We start from the raw sequence: 15616 nt of genomic DNA, 5'->3' as shown, positions 1-15616 counted from the left end.
GCTGGATATGATAATTTCTGATGCTGCAGTGGAATAGAGCACCTCGATCCTCCAGCAAAAGCCCAGATGTAGACTGTCTATGCCACGTACCCCATTTTTTTGTTGCTTACATCAGTTTCCCTATTTTGGAGGTCTCCTCCATCAGGAAAAGGCTTCTGCATGGCAAGAGACGAAAAGGCCCTCTTTCAAACTGGTGCCTTCCTGGCATCCTCACAGTCATCAACACAGGTCTTCCAGAACCAGCTCCAATAGGTTCTCGAAATGACGGGATCCTGGGTGGGTGGCCATCTCTTTCTTTTCGCAAGGATTCATGGCTTTCTGTGGTCGATGACGCCTGGGTCAGAGAGGTCACTTCGTTCAGCTACAAAATAGAATTTTCTTCTCTCCCCCGAAACTGTTTTTTTCATGTCTCGATCAGCAAAGAAAAACTCCCAACTTCTGAGTTTTTCAAAGTCATTGCCTCCCTTGGAAATCTTGGATTTGATTGATTGCTTTCCTTGTATTCCACGAGGACAAGGTGGTCCTAAGTCCGATTCCATCCTTTTTCCCTAAGGTGATCTTTTTTCATCTTAATGACATTGCCCCTCCTTTCTTCTGTCCATCTCTCACTCATATTCTGGAGCAGTCTCTACACAAACTCGAACTTGTCAGAGCTTTGCATCTCTACGTTTCCAGTTCAGCATCCTTCAGACGTTCGGATTCTCTTTACGTGATTTCTAAAGGTTTTCGTGGAGGTCTCTCTGCTTCCAAGGCTACAACTGCCTGGTGGATTTGTTCTACCATCCCGGAAGCGTACTGAGAAGACTGCCCCTACTTGGGATCACTATTTAATCCATGAGTGCAGTGGGGGCTTCCTGGTCAGTTCGCTATCAGGCCTCTGCATTGCAGCTCTGCAAGTCGGCCACCTGGTCTTCGGGCCATACCTTTTTCCAGGTTCTACAGAGTTCACAACTATGCCTCAGCTGATGCCAGCCTGGCCAGGAAGGTTCTGCATGCAGCAGTGGACTGGTCTTAGATTTGTGAGTAGCTGTTTTTCCCACCTTATGGATTGCTTTAGGACATCACATAGTTTCCTGTGTCCCCCCTTCTTTCTCACTAACTGACTAGCTCTGTTCCAGTTGGTGGGTTTAGCTTGCTGGGGAAGAGCTAAAGGTGTATTCACATCTCCAAGATCCTATCACAATACGTAGTAGGTGTAATAATAATATTAGCAAATACCTCCAATTAGAAATGTAGTATAGTTTTTCTGATTCGCTATGTCTCTTTCCTTATGTGCAGGCATTGCAGGACCTTAGGTATCCATGGGTACGACCACTGATACAGTGACAGCTAGTTGCTAGTGGTTGTAACCATGGATACCTAAGGTCCTGCAATGCCTGCACATGAGGAAAGAGACATAGCGAATCAGAAGAACTATACAACATTTCTAATTGCGGGTATTTGCTAATATTATTATTACACCTACATATTGGGATAGGAACTTGGAGATGGTACTACCCCTTTAATTTTTTTCTGCCTAGGGTCAGCCTCTTAATGGCAGCAGCATGCAACCATGGTTTTTTGTTTCCCCCAATGAAGGCTCAGAGAAAAAGATTTTACAGTGCGTACCCAAAATCTTGTTTTTGTTCACACTGTAGTTATATGCTTTACATCAGGCGCGCTGGTATTTTAGCAAAGTTGGAGGCACTTCTGGGAGCAGTCAAAAAATACCAGAAAATAATCAATGACATTTTTTAAAAATATGGTTCTTTTATAGCTGTGATGAACAGAAGCCATAAACAGAGGTTCACTGCTTAAAGGGGTGACCTGTGATGATCTGTTCCAATTCTGAGTGGTCTTGGACCTCTCCTGCCACCGATTCTCCTATCGAATACGTCACGTTGACAGACCAGCTTCCTCTCTTCCACTTTGCTCTGTCAATTGGCCAGTGTCATGCTGATAGGCAGTGGAGAGCCAGCTGTCAATCAGCGTGACGAAGGCAGAGACACCCTGTGAGAGCAGAAGAGGAAGAGCTGCTCTGCCGACATAAGGTCAAGAGAAGCAGATGAACCCCACCAAACTGTTATTTTCAGCTCTGAATGTAAATGGTGAATTGAACGACGGAGCCCCACAGCCCCGTATATATACTGTGTAGTAGCTGCTGCCATTCCCTTCAGTAAAAGCAGACCTGCAGTACCTAAGAACACCCATTACAGGCGCTGCTCAGCTCTGTTCGCTATTTACATCGGGCTGACGGTGCTGATAACAGCTCAACACTACTTGTACCAGATGTCTGACCCCCATCGATCTAGGGGAAGGGACTTTAATCGAGCGCCGATCAACATGATAAAGCATCAATTGTTTTTCATTATGGACAGATTTCTGCCTATATGTTAGTGTGAAAAATGTCCAAAAGAAGAATTGCAAAGCCGAAAAAGGAATTGACTAGTTTATTTTTTAATGTTTTTGTATCAATAGATAAATCACAAACTTACATCTGTTTTATCTCAAAACCAGTCCTGGCATACACAGATTAATAATACATTCTTAGATGTCATACTGAATATCAGACCATGTACAAAGACAAGTCAAGGCCAGCTGACAAAAGTACTTTAAAGGCTATGTACATCTTTGCACAGATTTTTTTTATTGGCCATTTGATTTCTAAAAGCAAAATTAAGCAACTTTCTAAATAGTCTTTGTTAAAAAATTGTCTACCATTCACACTGCTGCAGATTGTCTAAGTTTTTGTTTGTTTTTTCTAATGTTACAAATCAGATCTGCTGCTCCTGACAGTTCTCTGTGCTCCTCCTCTCTTCTCTCACTTTTGGAGATAGCAGCAGGGAGGGCCTTGAACATAGATCTCCACAGTGTGGAAAAAAAAGGAAAGTATGTACAGTCTCAGGGAGGGCATAGAAAATAGGGTTTAGATAAGGAGGAAAGCAAATGAAGAGCAAATAACTGCAGCATAGAAGAAAAGCATACATAGTCTCAGAAAGGGCAGAGAAAATAGGCTATAGATAATGAGGAAAGGAAATAAGTGCAGCATAAGAGAGTTAGGACAGAAAAATAGGCTTTCAATAAACAAGAAAGAAAATGAAGAGCAAATGAGTGCAGCATAGAAGTGAACCATGTGTAGTCTGAGGGAGGGCAGAGAAAACAGGTGATAGCTAATGAAGAGCAAGTGAGTGCTGCATAGAAGTGTGCTGATATAAGAGCTCTTGAATACAGCAGCACCCTGGACACAGACACACAGCTCACATCCAGCCTATATTACTGGGAGAGTCGCTCCCACAGGAGAAACATCTCAAACTTGTGTAGAGTTGCAAATTACTTTTCATGGGGTGTAAAAATTAAGAAATAAATATTACAGGCTGACACTTGAAAAGTGTATTAGATGACCACTAAAGTAAGTAAAAAAAATAATAAAAAAAAAAAATATATATATATATACACTCACTGGCCACTTTATTAGGTACACCTGTCCAACTTCTTGTTAACACTTAATTTCTAATCAGCCAATCACATGGCGGCAACTCAGTGCATTTAGGCATGTAGACATGGTCAAGACAATCTCCTGCAGTTCAAACCGAGCATCAGTATGGGGAAGAAAGGTGATTTGAGTGCCTTTGAACGTGGCATGGTTGTTGGTGCCAGAAGGGCTGGTCTGAGTATTTCAGAAACTGCTGATCTACTGGGATTTTCACGCACAACCATCTCTAGGGTGTACAGAGAATGGTCCGAAAAAGAAAAAAAATCCAGTGAGCGGCAGTTCTGTGGGCGGAAATGCCTTGTTGATGCCAGAGGTCAGAGGAGAATGGGCAGACTGGTTCGAGCTGATAGAAAGGCAACAGTGACTCAAATCGCCACCCGTTACAACCAAGGTAGGCCTAAGAGCATCTCTGAACGCACAGTGCGTCGAACTTTGAGGCAGATGGGCTACAGCAGCAGAAGACCACACCGGGTACCACTCCTTTCAGCTAAGAACAGGAAACTGAGGCTACAATTTGCACAAGCTCATCGAAATTGGACAGTAGAAGATTGGAAAAACGTTGCTTGGTCTGATGAGTCTCGATTTCTGCTGCGACATTCGGATGGTAGGGTCAGAATTTGGCGTAAACAACATGAAAGCATGGATCCATCCTGCCTTGTATGGAGCATCTTTGGGATGTGCAGCCGACAAATCTGCGGCAACTGTGTGATGCCATCATGTCAATATGGACCAAAATCTCTGAGGAATGCTTCCAGCACCTTGTTGAATCTATGCCACGAAGAATTGAGGCAGTTCTGAAGGCAAAAGGGGGTCCAACCCGTTACTAGCATGGTGTACCTAATAAAGTGGCCGGTGAGTGTATATATATATATATATATGTTTTTTTGTTTTTTTTTTAATGTCAAAGATGTAATATATATATATATATATAAATATATATTATTTTTTGTAAATATATATATATATATATTATTATTATTATTTTTTTATGTCAAAGATGGCTATAGCCTTTAAAGGAAATCTCGGCCTTAGAACACAAATGTACAATGTTCCAATGTAATGATGTAAATCTTTTTCTTCACTAATCTAGCACGTTTGCATTACTTGACACTTTCTTCTCCATTTATGTCTAAAGGTAAATTCAGAGTTTTTCCTGTTTTCTGTTTCTAAGTGCAACCAAATAGAAGGCATCTATGTATGTATGTACATGTGTATGAATGGATAAACCAAGCATAACTTTCATGGGTACTGAAGCTACAAGTGCTTCTCACAAAATTAGAATATCATGAAAAAGTTAATTTATTTCAGTTCTTCAATACAAAAAGAGAAGCTCATATATTCTATAGAGTCATTACAGAGTGATCTATTTGGAAGTGTTTATTTCTTGAAATAAACTATGTAACCTCTTTCTACAACACAAGTTTTTTCCATAAAAGATCCAAAATCCAAATTTTCAAAACGTATTTCTATGCCATGTTATCAACCACAAAAACTACAGAACACCGGTGAACAGCAATGTTTTGTATTATTCTTGCAACGTGCGTCTTGTTATTGGGATGTTCTCCAATCGTATCCTTTTAATAAGTAGTTAGACACTGGATTGAGAGCAATTAGTCTAAACTACCTCAGAGAAAAGAATTGTCCATTGTAATAAATATCTATTTCAGCACACAAAACCCACTGTGAGCAGGCTCATTTAAATGATGGACACCTTTAGGGACTTTATTTTTACTTAATTGCACGTACTTTTTTGTCCCCCAAAAATGTAACGTTTCATTAGATATTTTTCACAGTTTTACGTCTGTAGCCTATATCTATGAATGAGTTACCAGTAAACCCGTCATTGACCTTATCTGGCGGCAGTATCTTTGACCCTTTTCTTTCTTCTCCTGGATAATCTTCTAAGCAGATTTGTGACTGGTCCGAAATCAAAGTACAAATATGCTTGTCTTGATTAGATGCACCTGACTAGCTTTTTCTCAAGAACCAGGGCCTGTGATCACTAGGTGTCAGTCTGCTGGATGAAAGAGAATCCAGTCTGCTGAAGCTGGTGAGTGTCCAGCCAGAATTTGAGCTCTAGGGACCAAAGAGACACCAAAGAGTCTCTCTTTGAATGGAAACTGCATGGGTTAGCTAGGAAAGCTTAGCAGTCTGTGTGTTGGAGCTGCAGAAAAATGTGTGGAAGCTGCAGCCTGTTCAGTGTGAACTGTGCCTGGAGTTGAACACTTCTGTTTGGCGCAGAATGCTACTGGAGCTCAGGCTGAAGGGGATACAGAGACTGGTGGGATATGAGCATGAAGTTTGCTCCTGAAGAAAGGACTGTAATCTTCTGGTGAGCCCCTGCTAAATTAACTTTGTTTGCTGTGATACTTTGTGGCCAGAACAGACTGTTTTTTTTTTTGTTTGGAATCCCTTGGAGTTTTATGAAAGCAATAAAACTGTTTGGACCAAGCCGCCTTGCCTGTGTGAATGCTACCTAATGCCTACCTGAGAGAGTGAATCCCTGCAATATGAATTGTGATACATAGAGGCTGTAGAAACACAATTTTGAATGACTCATATTGCAAAATTACTTTTTAGCCAATATGTATTTAAAAAAAATAATAATAATGTCCATACTTTTATATGAGGACTGTTACATATAACTTATAGACATTCTCCAATATTTTAAGCTGCTTATATTTAACAAGACTACAGCTTGATCAGTTTTCAATAAAAATGTCAGTTCTTAAAGTAAAACCTTGACTATTTCTACAGGAGTCTATATAAAAAAAGCATGACTTTTTTATAATAAGTGCAAACAAATGAAGACCAGATTGTCCTTGGTGGTCTCCATATCTGTGGGAATCTAGTCCTCTTTGGTGGTTCGGAACTCTGGCATGCTCCAAACTCTGCGAGTGGGCTCAACTTCTCGTTCAACATCCTCAGAGATGGTCTTAATGTCACTCAAGAATGGGTAGATCCTGGCTCGAGACTTGAAGGTGGTGAGAGATAAGCTCATTGCTCTCTTTGTGTTCCACTGCCTGGCAAGCTTCTTCGCATCCTCTTCTTCTTTCATTTTCTCAGAAGCTTCTTGGAGAACTGCGCGGAAAAGACGGGGAACCTCGTGCACTTCTGGTTCATACTCTGAGACCATCTGCCGGAATCTGGAAGAAAATGGGAATCATTAGAAAGATAATGAAGCTCTATATAAGAAGTGTGAAGCTCTCTATTCTGAAAGACAAAAGTATTGGGACACACTTCTTGGTCACTGAATTCAGATTTTTTATTCTGTCCCACGGCCACAAGTGTTTAAAATCCAGTCCCTTGGCATGAAGTCTGCCTTTACTAACATGTGAAGGAGTGGTGCTAGGAAAGAGCTCACTGATACCAGTGCGATCCTGTAACAGGAGCCACCGGTGTAACAAATCTGTTCATGACATTTCTTCCTAAATCATCCTCCATCACCTGAGAGTGATATTATTGAGAAGTGGAAGGAACCGCAGCAACTCAGCCACGAAATGGAGTCACCGAGCGCTGAGGAGCAGAGGGCAGAAAAGTCACCACCACTCTGCTGACTCCATAACTGCAGAGTCCAGACCTCCTCTAGTTTTAACATCAGCACAAACACTGCGCCCCCGCTGGGAGCTTTATGGCCGAGCAGCTTCATGCAGCCTTACATCACCAAGCACAATGCCAAGGGTCGGATGGAGTGATGTAAAGCTGCCACCACTGGACTCTGGAGGAAACATGTTCTTTTCAGGGATTGTAATAATTTCCAGTGAAGGGAAATTATATTCTTCCAAGTTTAAAGGGATCAGTTTAGGGAAGGCCCTTTTCTATTTCCCATATACATGCCCAATGTACTAAGCAAGCTCCATAGGGGCATGATTGGGTGGAAGAACAGAGCCCAGACCCAACCCCATCCAATACCTTCAGAATGAATGAGAATGTAGATTGCGAGACAGACCCTCTCCTACAACATCAGTGTCTGACATCACAAATGTCCTTGTGGATAAATTGGCAAATATTCCTTCTGACATCTCCAAAATCTTGGAGAAAACCTTCCCAGAAGAGTCAGAGCCTTTATAGCTGCAAAGGGGCCGACTCCATAATGTTTATGTATGTAGACTGGAAGATCATAAAAGCTTCTTTAGATGTAATGTGTACGTGCCCCAATAGTTTTGTCCTTGTAGTGTATATTGAAAATCTTGTGTTCTTTTGCTTAGCGATCAATCGCATATATTCTTGCTTTGTCTGATGTTACATAGTACAGTACATGAAAGCAAGCATTTGATTTCTTCGGACAAATACACAATTTGTCATTTGCATCAATTTTCATTAAATCCTAAAGGTGTTTTTGTTCTTCAGAACAATACACAACAGTCTCGCATGCCCCATGATTAAAGAGACTATCGTTCTTTTTGATCTTAAGCGTTAACTAAATTATCTAAGGGAGAATAAAAGAATATATTATACAAATACCATAATTTCCAATGTCCTGTAAGTGAGGGATGAATATGGACTACTTGTTGTGGATAAACCATAAATGTATATTTTGCACATGAGGAGAGAACAAAGGAAACAATGTCCCTCGTGTGAATTAATGTATTAAACGCATAGTAAGTTTAGGGTTGGATAGATAAATGTAAATTTGGTCTGGGTGCACATCACACCGTCCATAGACAGCACTCTGCCCAAAAAGTCATAACACGCACTAGTCTCATCCATTCTGTGGATGAATCAGAGCTTGAATTGTCCTTGACAATTTTTGGTACTGCCATACAAATTATTGGAAGAATCAGCTCAAGAGTGTCTAGCACGCCATTCTATGACAGCGCGTCGTGGCCATGTTCTTGAAACAGATATGAGTCTTTGTGGTAGGACTCTATCCTATCGATACGCCATAATTGTCCTTGACTGAACAACTCTGTATGACCTCTGGCTCCTCGCCCCCAATGTAGAACATCCAGACCCTCGCCTCCAGTGTAGAACATACGACCCCCATGTAGGACTACCAGACCCTGCCATTCCATCTGTCTTACTAATGTGACATAATTGCTGCTGATGCAGAGTTCACGATACGAACTCGGTCCTGTGATAGGAGCCACCATTGTAACACATCAGGTCATGACTAGGGTTGAGCGACTTTTGCTTTTTTAGGATCGAGTTGGGTTTTGTGAAACCCGACCTTCTCGAAAGTTGGATCGCGTGAAATCGGCCGATTCTACTGTAAAGTCGGGTTTCGGACCGGAACACGAAACCCAATGCAAGTCAATGTGGATTATTTTTTACATTTACTTAATATCTCTCTCTCTCTCTCTTTTTCTCCTCCGTGCAAAGCATATGTTGTGTTTAACAGCGGAAATCACTGCAGCCCAAACGGTAATATGGCTGTATGACGCCGCAGAAACCAGGCCGGAACCTATGTCATCACGCTGCCCACACTCCTTAATTGGCTGAAAAAATGGCGGGCAAGGTGTCGTACAAAACGCGACTTTGGCGCCAAGATCGCCAACCACGTGGCCGATCCCACGCTGGAGTCGGGTCGGGTTTCACGAAACCCGACTTTGCCAAAAGTCGGCGACTTTTGAAAATGAACAAACCGTTTCACTCAACCCTAGTCATGACATTTCTTCCTCCTAAATCTTCCCCCATCTCCTATGATTGACATTATTGAGAAGTGGAAGGAACCGCAGCAACTCAGCCACAAAGTCGAGACCCCATAACATTATAGAATGGGGTCACCAAGTCCTGAGGAGCAGAGGGCAGAAAAATCACCAGCGTTCTGCTAACCCCATAACTGCAGAGTGCAAATCGCCTCTGGTATTAACATCTGCACCAGGCTTGGACTGGCCCACAGGAGAATCCTCCGTAATGCTATTACACTTGACTCACAATTTGCAGAAAAATGTAAAATCGAATCATTCATTAAACAAGCTAGCCAAATTCATATTACATGAAAGCAAAAGTAAATTTATGTACTAAGGTCCGGTAACTGAACAGTGGGCCCCAAGAATCGAAGTTCCTTGTGGGCCTTTGCCAACGCTGCTCAGCACAAACACTGCGTCCCCACTGGAAGATTCATTGCTGAGCAGCTGCATGCAGCCGTACATCACCAAGTACAATGTCAAGAGTCAGATGAAGTGGTGTAAAGCCACCACCACTGGACTCTGTCTTCTGAGAAGAGATGGCTCACTCTGGTATCTGTTGGACGAGTCTAGGTTTGGTGAATGCCAGGAGAACATTACCTGCCTGACTTCATTGTGCCCACTGTTCAGATGGTGGAGGAGGATAACGCTATGGGCTGTTATCAGGGGTCGGCCTTGGCCCTTTAGTTCCAGTGAAAGGAAATCTTAACTTCAACACAAGACATTTTGGACAATTGTAGCTTCCAGCTTTGTGGGAACATTTTGGAGAAGGCTATTTTCTGTTCCCCACAACTCTACCCAGTGCAAAAGGTCCAGATAGACATGGTTGGAGGAGTTTGGGGGAAGAACATGACCGGCTGCACAGAGCTGAGACCTCAACCTCATCCAACACATTTGGGATGAACCAGAATCGAACAGAGATTGTAAACTCGGCATCTCCCCAACATCAATATCTGGCCTTAAATGATTTTCTGAATGGACGGGCAAAAATATTCATAGCCTCCTACAAAATCTTGCACAAAGTCTTCCTAGACGAGTGTGAGCTGTTATAGCTGCAATGGGGCTGTCTCCATTTTAATGGCTATGGATTTAGAATGAGAGGTGAGAAGAGCCCCTGTAGGTGTCCTTGTATTTTGTCTATATAAAAGTATGTTGTCCTGTAACCACCATGCTTTTCTAAATTCACATTTCAGTAAAAGCTTTGGCTGCATCCAAACTCTCTATCCACCTGCTGTTATGCATCATCCCTCACCTGCACATTACGTGCCTAAACCGGAAAAATCTTGGTTATTAGGTGTTATTTGTTCCCAGCATATAGAGCTACAATGACCTCTCACTTTCCTGTTCTTAAAGGCTTTTCATCACCAATTATTTTCACCGGTGTCCTCACTTACAAGTAATTCTTAACATGGAGTGATGTGGCTACAAATATAATTTAAAAAAGATATAGGGGGCCTGCAGATGGAAAAAGCAGTAATTTTACAGAAAGTGATCTCTTAAAGGTGCAGGTGCCCATTAAAACACAGGATGCTACAAGGTTTAGGGTTGTTCTAGACCTCAAATTCAAGCACCCTAAATCCAAAGTGTAACTTGGCTCTCAGATTGTAATGCAAAACCTGGAAAAGGGCTCCAGGTACCATGTGCGTTTTATTATACAAGTGTCTGGTGTGATGATACCTCTGCACCTCTTAGCTGGATCTAATAGAGTCACAGGATTGCAAATAACACTACCCTAATTTACTACTTGTCACCTTTTAACCCCTTAAGGATCCACTTGAATAGTTACTACTAAAGTTCAGTTTTTTATTTTCATTTTGCCTCTACACATTTTAGCAGCTATTCCTTTTTTTATTTTTTTCCATTTACATGGTTGTAAGAGGCTTTGTTTTATGCAGGAGAAATTGTTTTATTTTTAATCGCTTTTTGGGGTTTAAATAAATTACAGCAACATCTGTCATTTTTTATTTGTGACTCGAATTAAAAAAAAAAAAAAGCTATTTTTGGGATTGTCTATTTTCGTTTATGCTTTATAATGTTTGTTTCACATCTGTTTATTACATGTATCATTACATACATCTATATATATAATTGTCTAAGGGTCACTTCCGTCTTTCTGTCTGTCCTTCTGTCGGCAACTTCCGTCACGGTTATTCATTCGCTGATTGGTCTCGCCAGCTGCCTGTCATGGCTGCTGCGACCAATCAGCGACGGCCACAGTCCGATTAGTCCCTCCCTACTCCCCTGCAGTCAGTGCCCGGCACCCGTTCCATACTCCCCGCAGTCATGGCTCACACAGGGTTAATGCCAGCGGTAACGGACCGCGTAATGCCGCGGGTAACTCACTCCGTTACCGCCGCTATTAACCATGTGTGGCCAAGTTTTTACTATTGACGCTGCCTATGCAAAAAAAATCATTATATACTCACCTTCCGCTGCCTTTCCCGCTCCTCGCCACCCTCCGGTAACCGCTCTGTGCAAGCGGCAAGTTCCGGTACCAAGGATCGTATGGCAGAAGGACCTGCCATGACGTCACGGTCATGTGACCGCGACGTCATCACACCCTGGGACCGGAAGCTGCCGCCTGTACCGCGCACAGGCGACAGAACTACAAGTATGGTGAGAATGTTAGAACTACAAGGGGCCCTTGGATCGGAAGGTGAGTATGTTTATTTTTTAACCTGTGACATACGTGGCTGGTCAATATACTACGTGGCTCTGTGCTGTATACTAAGTCGCTGTGCAATATACTACGTGGCTCTGTGCTGTATACTACGTCACTGGTCAAGATACTACGTCACTGGGCAATATACTACGTCACTGGGCAATATACTACGTCACTGGGCAATATACTACGTCACTGGGCAATATACTACGTGGCTGGGCAATATACTACGTGGCTGGGCAATATACTATGTGGCTGTGCTATATACTACGTGTCTGTGCTATATACTACGTGGCTGGCTATATACTACGTGGCTGGGCAATATACTACGTGGCTGGGCTATATAGTACGTGGCTGGGCTATATACTACGTGGCTGGGCAATATACTACGTGGCTGGGCAATATACTACATGGACATACATATTCTAGAATACCCGATGCGTTAGAATCGGGCCACCATCTAGTATATATATATATTTCTATTTCTGTTTACATGAGTGTGTAGGAAAAAAAGCTTATAGGTGACATTTTTTTCTTTACTTTGTTCTGCATTTTTCTACTGTAACTGGGACATCCATAGGATAGGATACATGATCAGCAATCATGTAATCACCTGGTCCAATAAAAACTTCGGCATTGCCGATACATCTATACACCTATTTACTGCATATCACCCATTGAACGCCATGTATAAAAAAAAAAGAAGACAGAAGCCATGAGAAACCGCCTCTGTCTTTTCTACAGATGTCACTGTAGACTAGATTTCAGGATTGTGAATGCCAAATGACTCAGTACCAGTAGTGACCACCTTCAAAAGACAGATTGTGGTGATTAAGGTGTTAAATTTGCGATGAACAACATGCTGTGTCTCTTTAGTCCTATTGTTAACGTGCAAGAAAATTTCTGTCCCCTCTAGAATGACGGAACTGCTCTGTCCGCCAACTCAGATCAACTCTACACTTTAGGCCTAGTTCATTTAACCTAACAGTAAAATTAGGTTCGTTTCCCATGGCAACCAACCACAGAGCGGCTTTCATTTTTCAAGAGCTGAATACAAAATGAAAGCTGAGATCTGATTGGTTGCTGTGGGCAACCAAGATATTTAGTTTCCATAAATCTCGGCCATACTAAAAAAAAACTGAGACAAAGTCAGAAACCCGATCTAACATTTTAACTTTAGTGTGATTTTAAGCATTAAAAATACGAGGCATATAAAATATGTGTATTTTGCTTTTTATGCATTTCTAAGCAGATCGGTGGCTGTGGATAACCGTTTACTTTTTTGCATCAGTTTTCATAAATCTCCCCCGAGGTCTATTTGATAGCTGCATAAAAATTACCTTAAGGCCACGTGCACACGTTGAGTATTTGGTCAGTATTTTACCTCAGTATTTGTAAGACAAAACCAGGAGTGGGTGATAAATACAGAAGTGGTGCCTATGTTTCTATTATCCTTTTCCTCTGATTGTTCCTCTCCTGGTTTTGGCTTACAAATACTGAGGTAAAATACTGAACAAATACTGACTGTGTGACCGTCACCTAAAGCTTAAGGTACCTTCACACTAAACGATATCGCTAGCGATCCGTGACGTTGCAGCGTCCTGGCTAGCGATATCGTTTAGTTTGACACGCAGCAGCGATCAGGATCCTGCTGTGATATCGCTGGTCGTTGAACAAAGTTCAGAACTTTATTTGGTCGTCAGACCGGCGTGAATCGTCGTGTTTGACACCAAAAGCAACGATACCAGCGATGTTTTACACTGGTAACGCAGGGCCGCGCTTAGTAACCCGATGTTTACCCTGGTTACCAGTGTAAAATGTAAAAAAAACAAACAGTACATACTCACCTTCGCATCCCCCGCCGTCTGCTTTCCACACTGACTGAGCGCCGTAAAGTGAAAGTGAAAGTACAGCACAGCGGTGACGTCACCGCTCTGCTGTTAGGGCCGGCGCTCAGTCATTGAAGGAAGCGGACGGCGAGGGACGTGAATGTGAGTATGTACTGTTTGTTTTTTTTACATTTTACACTGGTAACCAGGGTAAACATCGGGTTACTAAGCGCGGCCCTGCGCTTAGCAACCCGATGTTTACCCTGGTTACCCGGGGACCTCGGCATCGTTGGTCACTGGAGAGCGGTCTGTGTGACAGCTCTCCAGCGATCAAACAGCGACGCTGCAGCGATCGGCATCGTTGTCGCTATCGCTGCAGCGTCGCTTAATGTGAAGGTACCTTTAGAGGCAAAGGTGTAAATCTTTGAACCCCTCTGACCATAAGCGATCTCAAATTCTGGATTCTTTATGTCTCCTGTGACACTGCTTCCTTTACACCCCAACAGTTATAAACTTGTTTAGTGACATCTTAAAGGCCATGTTCACACATTGCGTATTGGGTGCGGTATTCTACTCGGATTTACATGCACAAAATCCTCATAATATGAAATACAGATTTCATCCAAACTCTTCTACACATAAAATGAGCTGTGATGCAGATTTTTAAGTTCAATTCATATCAATCCTTTGTGTGGATTTGCAATAGGAAGGGTGAAATCAGCACCAAAGCCGCAGCAAAATCTGGAGGTAACAAACGCTGATACTCTGCTTGTAACATCCGCAGCAAATACAAATGCAATGTGTTAACTTAGTCCAAAAGTAGTGATTCAATCTCGGACGTTTATGGCATATCCACAGAATATGTCACCCCTGGGTCCCACATCTATCTCAGGAACGACACCACAACTCACATTACCGAAAATTAATCCCTGGCTACACATGCACTACTCTCTCCAATCACTATAGAAGTTCCCGAAAATAGTAACGGAAGAAAATTTTAGTAGGTTCTAATGAATAACTAAAACAGGTCTACAAAAAAAAGGTTTTTTTAAAGATTTTTTGAATGGATTTAGAGTATCTTGAGGGTGCCAAATGAAAAAAATCCCATTACTTTTGCTGAATTGGTTCTAGTTTTTAGATAATATGAACCACCGCGCTACCCAAGGTCAAAAAACAAAAACTTACTTGTTTGAGAGGTCAGTTTTTGTATAAAAGCCACCTAGTTCTTTAGGGGAGAGGTTGCACCTGATTGTAGTATTTTACTGAAAAGGATATCATAGAGTCAGTGAAAATGATATTATCAGGATCGTGCAGATGGACAATCACGGATATTGTATATATACACTTACTTTTTGTATGAGGCTGTATGAGCTACACTTAAGGTATTCCTATGTGGATTTTGATGTTTATCCTTTCACAGGTTTAAAGAATGATTCTAAAGGAAAATAGTAGAATATATATTATAGAGCATAGATATCCTGTCAGACCTCAAACTAGTGTGAATAAGGATATCGATTCAGAACACTTACTACTTGCATTAAGCTCTGACGGCTGCACCTGGAGTGCTTGCTTGTCGCAATATGGTGAACCGATACTGATAAGGAAAGGGATAAGGTGGTAGCGTGAACAATCTGCCCTAGAAACTTTAGAGCTAGCAGTAACAGCGATATTAGTAAAACTATCCGTCACTCACCATATACTTTCTGGAATAAGCGCGTATCCTGCAGTGGAGGAGTGGTCCAATATGCGTAGTATTGTTTGTAGCGCTAATTCCGCTCGGCAATTCGTGGTACGGGCAGTGCCAGGGGTTTCCTGAGGAATCGCGTTCTAGTAGGAGCGCGGGAGAGCACCAGCGCCTCGCGAGCCCCGGCCGGAAGCAGCGCTGAGGACGCTGTGACGAATTGGGGGCGGAGCTGATTCGTCACCGCATCCTCAGCGCTGCTTCTGGCCGGGGCTCGAGAGGCGCTGGTGCTCTCCCGCGCTCCTACTAGAATGCGATTCCTCAGGAAACCCCTGGCACTGC

The 15616-nt window shown here is 42.4% G+C and overlaps 1 protein-coding gene across 1 annotated transcript in view; it reads right to left on the bottom strand.

Moving 5' to 3' along the window:
• Positions 1 to 4308: 4308 nt before the first annotated feature.
• RD3 (RD3 regulator of GUCY2D) overlaps positions 4309 to 15616 on the bottom strand; it is a 41718-nt gene continuing 30410 nt past the window's right edge. Inside the window, exon 3 of the mRNA XM_077292224.1 lies at positions 4309 to 6618. Coding sequence (XP_077148339.1) covers positions 6321 to 6618 — 298 coding nt within the window. The 3' untranslated portion in view covers positions 4309 to 6320. The remainder of the gene's footprint in view (positions 6619 to 15616) is intronic.

This window comes from Ranitomeya variabilis, chromosome 2 (genome assembly GCF_051348905.1).
Source record: "Ranitomeya variabilis isolate aRanVar5 chromosome 2, aRanVar5.hap1, whole genome shotgun sequence".
Taxonomy (NCBI): domain Eukaryota; kingdom Metazoa; phylum Chordata; class Amphibia; order Anura; family Dendrobatidae; genus Ranitomeya; species Ranitomeya variabilis.
This window is presented reverse-complemented; position numbering and strand designations above follow the sequence as displayed.